An 11,168-nucleotide genomic window follows, 5' to 3' on the forward strand; every position below is an offset into this window, starting at 1 on the left:
ATAATCAGAACTCTCTCATCATATTTAATTTCCTAGCCTTTTTGTTTACAGCTTTGATAGCTTGAATAGATTTAAACGTGTTGAAAGGCAGGAGGCTCCAGAGGCATAGCGAATCTCCTTCAACATGCCACACCATTCCTTCGTCTCGTCGTCATACCTGCAATTAACAAAATACTGTGAATACAGAACCACTTCAATTTCTTAGCTCTTTGAGCTTGACCTTTTCCCTCAGACACATGTATAAAAAGGAGAATAATCCACATCAAGAGCTCCCAGCAGCCTTTGTGTTAAACTGTTACTATAAGCCCTTCTATTCTCCCAAATGGAATGTTAGGATGCTCTGATTCCTTCCTGCTCCCTTTGTCACTTTATATTGGCTAGGCACCTTGCAGCATGTTTCCCTCATCCCTGGAACAGTCTCCTGGTGCCTCTTCTCCAAGTATCCCCTCTCTCCCTCTTCGAATCATTTCTCAAACTCATTTCTTCCCAGAATCCTTTCTACCTTCCCACCAATTGCTCCCGATACCTTAAGTCACCTGCACAATTCAGGAGTTGCAGACTATATGGGATTTTTCACATATATTGGCTAATTCAGATTCAAACTCTAGAATGTGTGTTTGAGACTCTCCATAAGGGAGTTTGGTCTAGAAGTGTATATGTGGATTGCAACTCATCTATCTATTAGTGTATGTGAATGCAATAATAGGGATAATACTCTCCATTTTGCTGTCTCTTTCAGATCATCCTGCATAAGAAAAGATGATGATCTTGAAATTGTTTAGGCAATGTAAGAAAGAGACTTGCAGCATTATGTACAAGGTGACATTAGGGTACTTTAGCCAAAAAGTCAGAGTGCAACATGTATTTCACTTTATGGAGCTGAACAAACCCAGAAATACTGCACCCCACTCTCCTTTTTCTATACTATAGCCTGCAGGATGTGACTTAGAATGTATTGTTTACATTATTTCACCAGAAGGTGGAAGTATTCTCCAGGTCCAAGTCTCACATCTGTATTACTTCATTGCACACAAAGATTGTGCTCACCAGACACTATGGCAACCGGTCCCTTAAAATGTATATAAATAGTTCATTTACGAAATGAAAGGGTAATACTGATTTGACTTACTCCCTAGCTTCTATAAACCTCAAGGTGAATTTTCCATTTAGGAACTGTGATTACAATAGAACTTACTTCCATATGTCATTAACTTCATTTGGTGCAAATTCCTTGGACTCAAGTTGAACCATAGCAAAACCGCCAATAGCGTACAGGGATCCATTCAAGTTGACTAAACCGATAGAGCTTCTCTCCTGGGGGAATTCAGGCATAACTTCCCACCTATAAGTTATTTATAAACAAAACTAGATCAGTCAGACAATACTTTCTAAACATTCTGTTCAGAATGAAAGACGTATCTGAGATATCCCATGCTGACAGCTATGGTTGGCAGAAACAAAAGGGTTAAGGATTAGTCTGAGGAGCCTTAGCATGTGGGAAAGCCCATAGCATACCAACACTAACATTCTGCTTCTCCATTCACCAGCATTAAGGCCAAAGTGTGTATTCTCAAGATCCTTTATGCAGGGAAGGTCCTCGTTTCTTCCTGCTGCAGCCTCCAAAGGTAGTGTGTGTGTGCTTTCTGTTCATTCTGTTGAACCAGCATTAACATGATGGAGCAAGAAGAGTCAAGCTCATTAGCATTGTCAGGAGTTTTCCACTGCAATGTTACTCTCCCCTGTGCAGAATCATAGCGTAAAAACTTGCACAGGTAAACCCAACGGACTCAATTTTCCTCTCACGCTAATGTAACCCATTCACTCCAGTTATTCCTGATTTTCAGCAGTGTAAATGCAACAAGAATGTTAGACTTTCCTGATAAGATAGGTTTAAATGCAGAATAAAAGTGTAAGAGAACCATAAAAAGTATTAAAGTAGGATGATAGATAAAATTACCTAAATTCTGACTTGCTTTTGTCAAGCATTAGGCAAAATGAAACGTTTCAACAGGAAAAGGTCATACAGTAGAAGCTAAAGTCAAATATATTCTTCCTTACATGAATAATTTTTTGGTAAAACTTCCACTTTTGATATTATTAGTTTAATCCTAAATATGACCTGCTCTGGGACAGAATATATTTAACTTCAAGTGTATCTGCTATGTAAAAGATCAGCATATCTTCTAATTTGACTTTATGGATTTTACAGTAATCTCATTACAATTATGACCTACCATAAATAGTCAGTATAATCTGTAATTAAGAGCATGGATTTAAAACTGAAAATCTGTTGGGAGCTTTTATATTAAATAGTAATGATTTGTGAAGCAAATAGTTTATCCTGAAATGTTTCCCCTGACCTTAACTAACATCTTTATCATTTTCCCCACAATATAATTAATTAAAAATAAGGCAACTTAGTCACTAAAATTCAAATTACAAAATTATTTTAAAATGGTCTGGATACGCACTCACTTATTAGTGGTGAGGTCAAAGGCTTCGACAGAGGCTGAAAGGCCTTCTTCAGTGACACCTCCTGCAATCACAATTTTGCCTTTATGGACAGCCACTCCAAACATTGAGCGAGCCACTTTCATGGGAGCCAGATCTCTCCAGTCTCCCTTCTTGGGATTGTATATAAATACCCTGTTAGTACATTTCCTGTGGGGGGGAAAAGAGAAACTCTAAGCATCTCTGGTAAATCCTTTGAATAGATAAGTTGAAAGAGACACCTAATTTAAATGGATTTTCTGTGTAACACAGGGGTAGGCAACCTACTGAAGGTGGCACGTGAGCTGATTTTCAGTGGCACTCACACTGCCCGGGTCCTGGCCACTGGTCCAGGGGGCTCTGCATTTTAATTTAATTTTAAATGAAGCTTCTTAAACATTTTAAAAACCTTATTTACTTTACGTACAACAGTTTAGTTATATATTATAGACTTAGAGAAAGAGACCTTCTAAAAACGTTAAAATGTATTACTGGCATGCGAAACCTTAAATTAGAGTGAATAAATGAAGACTTGGCACGCTGCTTCTGAAAGGTTGCCCACCCCTGGTGTAACGTATATTCAGTGAAACAGTGGCACATACCTAGATCTGCAGTGTTCCTGCTCATCATGCTTATTTCAGATCCAGGTAAATGGCTAAACAAAGGTGGGTGGGTGGGTGTGGTGGGGGGCGGGGGAAGAGAGAGAGAAAGAAGAGCTAGGCACTTTAGGTTTTTTTTAATGCTAATATGTTAACTAGATCATCCTGATTGAATTTGCTCTCCCAAGTGCATTTAGTGCTGTATGAGGACTTTTAATTCTTGTAGAAGTCAATACATACAAGCACAATTTATTAAACTAACTACATTGTTTGACAAACCTCTGTCTGTGTCTGAGCCACGTTAATTATGATCTTCCTCCTTCTCCTGACCTGAGGTTCTCTCATTTCTAACTTAGACTGTATGCTCTGTAAGGCAGGGACAAGGCCTTGTGAGTTTCTGTAAATCCCCATTCACATCCATAGCACTGGATATAAATGTTATGCTATTTACACAGTGCCATAATGTGTATGGTGCTTTACACACAAGAAAAAAATGTCCCTGTTCCATACAGCTTAGTTAAGACGGTACGTGTTGAGGGATGGTAACAAAGAGAGGGGACTGAGCACAAGGATTACTACAATAAGATTGCACAGTTGCTTTAGTTGATTATATATAGCCCTTACAATGTGTGTATTAACACTTATCATACTATCCCTAAGCGTGGAAGATTAGAGTTGATAGGAAGAAATGTGTATTTAAGGAGAGATTTGAGATGTAGATATCGCAGATCAGGTCAGGATAAGAGGTTATTTTCCTAGGGGCTACAGTGTAGTTTAAAGATAACCAAATAACTAACACTGTGGACTTTTATTCTTTTGCAGAATATTCTGTTTTGGAGAGATGTATCCACAAAATATGGAGTATTGACATACCCAAATAAAAAGCTGCAGGGACAAGTCTACTGTCTGTGAACTAGACACTTTTAAAATGTAATTTATATATAATTTCTTGATTACAAGAGTCAGGGTTTCCTCAAGCTATCTTCTACTGTAGTTGTTTGGTTGCATTAGTGTTCAATGTTGGAAAATTCTAACTCCTCCACACACATTTGCATCTTTATTCTGGTTTATAGGAAAAGTAAGACGATTTGCTCATTGAGTTCTAGAGATCCTCATTTTATATCCTGTACATGAAGAGCAATCATTTCACTCCAGGAGACTGACAGCAGCACCAAGTAGAGTGATGACCAAGTCGTATAGTAGACAACCTGCTTTTAGAAATTAGCTCATTTCTGATTGTAGCAGACATCTCTGGCACTTGTCAATCAACCCTATCATGGTGTCCCCATGTTATTTTCCCACTGAGACACATTCTATTTCCACTCATGCTCCTAGTCTTTCTTACTTTAATGAAATCATCATAGTATGGCTCCAACTACAGTGCTAACAAGGCTTTTCAATTTGGAATGATTAAAAACAGGAGTTTCAGTAGCTGGATACTGTCCTCAATGTGCTGCGAGTGTTTTTGGTGTATAATCTGACCAAGAAGCTAGCAATAAGAACCCAATGAGAAACATTGAATCATGTATGCACAACAGAACATAGTATGACACAGAAACAAAAAAGCCAGCTAATCAAGCCAATTGGCCAAAATAATAATAGGTATGTAGTTCTTTACATTATAATGGATATTTCGTCAATATCATAATGTGATTCCATGTACCAAACCCACAACCAGTTGCAAATAAATGTGAGCTGTGATTGCTGAGTGTGAGGACACCCACTGATCAATGCTACCAATTACCATGAAATTATTTGGTACTCACTTGTCATCAGTCTTTCCTCCAAGACAGTATATCATCCCATTGTGTGAAATTGTTGCATGGCCATATACTTTGAGTGGAAGCTTTTTGGCCTCACTCCATTTTACTGCCCTGGAATTGGAAGATCATACTATTAAGGCAATTTAAATGAAAAAAGGGTTATTTTAAACATGCTCAGTAAACATAAACTGTCAACGTACACAGGATCATAGCACAATACTGAATCCAGAGACTCCTCTGTCTGAAGGTCCTTTCCTGCAATTACATATAGTTTGTTGTCTGACTCTCCCAGACCAAAAAGGCATCTGGCTGAAGGCAGTGGAGGAAGGCCTATCCATTCACCAGCAATGCTGTCCAACTGAAAGAACATCAACATAGGAAATGTCAGGAAAGAGGCATAGTAAAAGCCCACACAATTAAAACTGTGTGAAATAGATTTAGATGCAGTAAGTGGATCAGTAGCGCTTCACATTATATTTATTCTAACTGCCCATTCATTGGATCAGCTGACATGTGCCAACTTTTGCTCCCCACCCCGCCCCAGGATAGTTACTGCCAACTTTTCCCCCTCTATTCTCTCTCCAATACTCCTGGTCATTTTGTTTCTAGTCATTAATTATTATTGAAGTATGGCCTTGGCTCATCGTCCTGTACAGAAGGATCAGCAGAGGATTGCTTCCTATACCGTATTAAGGGTGAGGCAAGTGCATCTACCCAGCACCCTTCCGATAGCACCCAGGAGGCATTATGTCTCAAAGGCATGTAGTTTCCCTCTAACACTGCTGGAGAAATAAAAGCGCTCCTCTCGTTGCAGTGCTTCAAAAGCTCTTAGGATCTTAGTGTGCACACAGCAGAGTGAAGGTGAATTGTGACTTTTTTCTACAAGACTTAAAGGAAGGAAAACAAAATCAAATACTTGGTTTCTGAGCAAACCAAGAGGGAAGCAGTGTAATGACAAGTCTCCAGTCGCACTGGTCATAATACTGATTTCTCATCTCACACACTCAGAAGATTTAAAAAAACAGGAGTACTTGTGGCACCTTAGAGACTAACAAATTTATTTGAACATAAGCTTTCGTGGGCTACAGCTCACTTCATCAGATGCATGCAGTGGAAAACACACACACACACACACACACACACACACACACACACACACGAAACAATGTGTACGTTACCATACACACTCTAACGAGAACGATCAGTCAAGGTGAGCTATTACCAGCAGGAGAGAAAAAAAACTTTTTGTAGTGGTAATCAAAATGGTCCATTTGCAGCAGTTGACGAGGTGTGAGGAACAGTAGAAGGGGGAATAAACATGGGGAAATAGTTTTACTTTGTGTAATGACCCACCCACTCCCAGTCTTTATTCAAGCCTAATTTAATGGTGTCCATTTTGCAAATGTTATAATTCTTGACGTCTGATTTGTGTCCATTTATTTTTACGTAGAGACCGTCCGGTTTGGCCAATGTACATGGCAGAGGGACGTCAAGAATTATAACATTAAAAAACCAGTCGGAGAACACTTCAATCTCCCTGGACACTCGATTACAGATCTAAAAGTCGCAATATTACAACAAAAAACCTTCAAAAACAGACTCCGAGAGACTGCTGAATTGGAATTAATTTGCAAAATGGACACCATTAAATTAGGCTTGAATAAAGATGGGGAGTGGGTGGGTCATTACACAAAGTAAAACTATTTCCCCATGTTTATTTCCACACCCCTCACCCCGTTCCTCACACCTTCTTGTCAGCCGCTGCAAATGGACCATTTTGATTACCACTACAAATTTTTTCTCTCTCTCCTGTTGGTAATAGCTCACCTTAACTGATCACTCTTGTTAAGAGTGTGTATGGTAACACTCATTGTTTCATGTTCTCTGTGTGTGTGTGTGTATATCTATCTTCCCATTGTATTTTCCACTGCATGCATCAGATGAAGTGGACTGTAGCCCACGAAAGCTTATGCTCAAATAAATTTGTTAGTCTCTAAGGTCCACAAGTACTCCTGTTCTTTTTGCAGATACAGACTAACACGGCTGCTACTCTGAAACCTGTCAGAAAATTTAGTTTCCATTCATTTTCGCTGTACTGTAAGCAGTTACAGAAGAGGAACAATGGGCAAACAGAGGAAAGACCGTGGGATGTTTTCAGAGACCTACACTATATGAAATTGATTGTTTCTACCTATGTCCTTGCATAACCCCACTCCCTGTGGTATCTTAGTTCCTCCCCAGCAGTTAAGAATAGAAATCTTTTTCTTCCTTGCTTTCCAGCCTACAGACTTGTGTGTGCTCAAAGTAGTGAGGTTTATATTTAGCTCTGAAAGGTGAGGTGCATAGTTATTCTTGTCCCTTATGGAAATGAGGTCCATAGTGTAGGTCCAGCTCTGGTGAAACTTCTGGCTTCAAAACTCACTAGTTTTCTCCTGTTGGTCAACAGATTATATGTTGCAGTGGAACTTGGGAATTAATGGACACAGATTCCTCAGGTAGTTAAGGCCAGTTCAGGCAGAGCTTTGCGTATCAGGACAGAGAAACTCTTGTGTCCTATTCATTATAGCCACGGAAGCTTATGTTCCAATATGTCTATTAGTCTATAAGGTGCCACAGGACTCTGTTGCTTTTTAAAGATAATCAGTGAATCAGCAGTGTAACTGGTATGGGGAATTTCCTTTTGCGTATAAGTTCTGATGGAGTATTGTACAATTAGGGACAAATTTCTTGACGGGCAGTAGCTTAGTTTTCTCCCACCTTGCCAGGCATTTAATGAAGTGGTAAGGCCAGTGAGGCAGAAGTGGTGAAGCAGGGACTTATGAGTGGAAATGTTGTAGGACTACCATGTTAAAACTTTGAAGGAAACAATCACCAAGCTGGTAGTGCAGAAGAGTAGAGATATTTTAGCAGTGTGCTACAGCAGCAGCACTTAGGAGCAGCAATGGGGTGGATAAGCGGGATGGGGACAAGAGGGCAGCAGAAATTCAGGGCATGAATCAGGGAGAGATGTAAAAGAGAATTCTGGGAATTACATCAATTACTAGCCTCACTCCTATGGTATATGTGTCACTAAAAACCCCATGATGGAATTATAGCCTGATAATTTAGTTCTAATTCTAGATTAGATTATTTCCTGAAACCAATGTAACACTTGCATTGCAAGCAAATTTTTTTAGCAACTCTTGTACTTCATTGATTAGTGCTTTATGTCTATGTAAGGAAATAAAACAGTATTAATGTACTTTCTCTCTAGAAAACAAACAGTTCTTTCTCAAAATTTGTACCCAACTCATTACCTTAGTATCTGAACGTGATATATTAATCCATAGCTCATGAAATAATTGCAATTGCTATTTTTAAATATCTGCCAATGACTTTAAAATTATATCATTTAGTATTGCCTTGCTGTACTATATGCTAACAAAGGATCTGATCTTGTACTCCTTAGGCTAATCTCCCACTGAAGTCAAGGATTTGGAAACAGAGGATACCATACAATAAATCAAGAGATAGTTGAAATACATAGTTACATTCTGTACCCTTGGGTATCTAAAAACCTCAGGATAAATTTGACATAAGCATACTCCTTGAGCTTCTTTTTGTGTGCGCTAATTTTATGATATCTATGTCACTATAGTTAAGGCTCAGCCATAGTTTGTATTAATAAATCTTACATTTACATGGATTTAAATGTTCACATACACAGGCTGAAATATAGTATTTGGAGCATTATTACAGGCTGTTTGCCAATTTAAGAAGGTTGTATTTAAACTGACATATCTCAAATTACTTCAAGCTTTATAATGTTGGCAATCTGCCTGCCAACAACATGATAAGACACCTACTGATATTTGGGGGGGGAGGGGGAAGAAGAATTAAATTGGTTAGGACACTAAGGGCCAGGTTTTTAAAGGCATTTAGGAACCAAAAGATGCAGATAGGCGCATAGTGGGATTTTCAAAAGTGCCTAGGCACCTCTGATTGAAATCAATAGGAGAAGGAATCTAGGCACTTTTGAAAATCCCACTAGGTGCATCTTTAGGTGCCTAAATACCTTTTGAAAAATTGGCCTTAAGTGATTAAAACATGTTAACTAAACTTTAAGAACTCACCTAGGCCTTAATCCTGAACACAGAGAACATGCAATTCCCATGGACTTCACTAGGAGCACTGGGGATGCTCAGCACCTCTTAAGAATGTGCCCAAAATGCATATTTTCACAAAAGCTTTTGTTTTAATAGGAATCAATTTAATATAGAAACCTGCCATTAAGGCATCTGTTAAAAGCCAAGCAAGTCAAGTGAAAGATGACATTTGTCCCTAATGGACTATGCTGTTCTGGGAGGAATTTCAAAGACTACAGCAACAAGCAAAACTTTTATAGGAAAAAATCATGACACTGAAATTAATTAAATCAAACATTACTCTATTCTACATTTAGAGTTAAACCTAAATACTCTTCAGTAACTTGCAGAAAGTCTGTTTTTCATGTTATGCTAACACCATACTGATATGCCAATGAATATGAGGCTTATACCTGGAAGAAGTATGACTGTAAAGGTTGATCCTTGTTCTCCTCATCCACATACAGTCCTCCGACGACATAGACCTGATTTTGTTTGGTGACTATGCTGGAATGATTTCTGGGAATCTGTTCTGCCAGGGCTGCCAGGAAACATTCATTCTCTACAGGGTCATAAGCCACTGCAGCTGTGTCATTGACCAGAAGAATAAGGTCTTTGACAAACATACCATGTCTCGGAATGTCATTGAGGTATCCAGGGAGTAAATCTTCATCCCCTACATCACCATTTACTTCCCCTTCACCTGACTTTCCTTTGCTTACAGTAGGTTCAGGCAATTTTCCAGCAAAGGCATCCTTAATAACCTTGATTTTTTTCTGAAGATCTGAGTTGCTTTTGATTATATCATCCTTCTCAACATGCTCCTTGAAATATTTTTCTGCCATAAGACGAAAACGAATGCAGTCAAAAACTTCTCCCAGGCTCTTTATTCTGTTCTCTTTGTCTGTTCGGACCCATGTCATTACTGCTTCAAATACCACTTCTTCCTTTTCTACGTTTAAGCTGTCAGGTAAAATAACTGAGATGAGCTCATGGGGGGCAAGCTGCATGAAGTCCTCTTCTTTGCAAATCTGCACAAAGTGATCTGACACAAAGTCACGGGCAGACAATGCAAGTCTTGGGCAGTCAAGGAGGAGACCTAATCTAAGGATGGCTAGACAATTACCAACAGCAAGTCTTTTCTGAAGATAGGAGACACACACAGTGAATACAGAAGGGATCTGAAAGCGGCTGGCCAAAGCAAAAATATCTTGCACATTAGAATCATTGAGGTCAATACTTGCAGAGTAAAGGTACTTGACAATCATATCCAGGATGCTAGGGTCCACATTGTCTAGAACTACCTCCTTTTTTTTCTCTTCACTTTGCTCAGATAAGAAATACTCACGGAAATAAGGACTACAAGCTGATAGAATCAATCTGTGGCAAGGTAAGCTTTTATCACCAGCTTTTAGATAGCAATCAATGAACTTTTTCTCATCCAGTAGTTCCTTGAGGCCATCCTGAAGAAGCGTGGATTGGTAAAGTCGAAGCTCTTCAGTGAGTTCCCTTTGGGAATCCATTTTGTGAATAATATGAGTGTGTGTGGGGGGGGGAACTGAAAGCTTTAGCTGTTGTCGGCACTAAGGTCTGCCTGTAAAAAGGCAGATCAATGTGCTTTGCCCAGCCTGAAGTCTCTGTAATTTAATCCTTCCAACTAAATATAGGTACAGCCTCTTACAAGTTGGAATTTAGGGTGGATGGTGGTGTGGAAAGAAGAGTTGCTCTTGCAGCTGTCATAGATTGAAAGAAGCAACTGTTGCTTTTACTCACTAAGGGCAATCATTATGCATATTTAAATCACTGAAACTTGCAGAGTAAGATATTACTCAATGTGAGTAAGGATGGCAGAATCTGGTCTTTAAGGAAATAGCTATGAATCAGGTCTCAAATATAAACACATTACAGAATACTCTGAAATAAAAGTATTATCTGTAACGGGTTAAGTTAGCAACTATGATGTTATGTCTATTCACAGTGGATTCACAGAAAATGCTTTTTAAAGAGATTGCTTCACAAAAGTCGCCCAGTATGAATGGCTGGTACTTCATTCTGAGTAAAATTCATTGTGATTCATTAGAGACATATTTTGTGCTAGGGTGTTTTTTCATACCCACATATATCATATCTGAAAAAAAAATCAGTTCTGGAGAAATAATGAATGAAAAATATGTATTTTATTTTGGATTTCT

At 38.8% G+C, this 11,168-nt stretch overlaps 1 protein-coding gene across 1 annotated transcript; it reads right to left on the reverse strand.

Moving 5' to 3' along the window:
* Window positions 1-4: 4 nt before the first annotated feature.
* On the reverse strand, window positions 5-10,591 carry KLHL41 (kelch like family member 41). Its single transcript, XM_039495913.1, has 6 exons — window positions 9,390-10,591; window positions 5,053-5,210; window positions 4,856-4,963; window positions 2,476-2,661; window positions 1,196-1,342; window positions 5-157 (listed from the first exon to the last, which is right to left on the reverse strand). Exons 1-6 carry the CDS (start codon window positions 10,497-10,499, stop codon window positions 46-48), a joined length of 1,821 nt encoding a protein of 606 aa, XP_039351847.1. The 5' UTR covers window positions 10,500-10,591; the 3' UTR covers window positions 5-45.
* Between the last annotated feature and the right edge of the window lie 577 nt (window positions 10,592-11,168).

Source organism: Mauremys reevesii, linkage group 11, assembly GCF_016161935.1.
Source record: "Mauremys reevesii isolate NIE-2019 linkage group 11, ASM1616193v1, whole genome shotgun sequence".
NCBI classification, from domain to species: Eukaryota; Metazoa; Chordata; order Testudines; family Geoemydidae; genus Mauremys; species Mauremys reevesii.

Excerpts from the sequence above, each read along its gene's own strand:
- KLHL41 (XM_039495913.1), bottom strand. The coding sequence starts at position 10,499 with ATGGATTCCCAAAGGGAACTCACTGAAGAGCTTCGACTTTACCAATCC. Across the intron at positions 5,211-9,389 it reads TACAGTCATACTTCTTCCAG|TTGGACAGCATTGCTGGTGA; the intron begins GTATAAGCCTCA and ends ATGTTCTTTCAG. Across the intron at positions 2,662-4,855 it reads GGAGGAAAGACTGATGACAA|GAAATGTACTAACAGGGTAT; the intron begins GTGAGTACCAAA and ends TCCCCCCCACAG.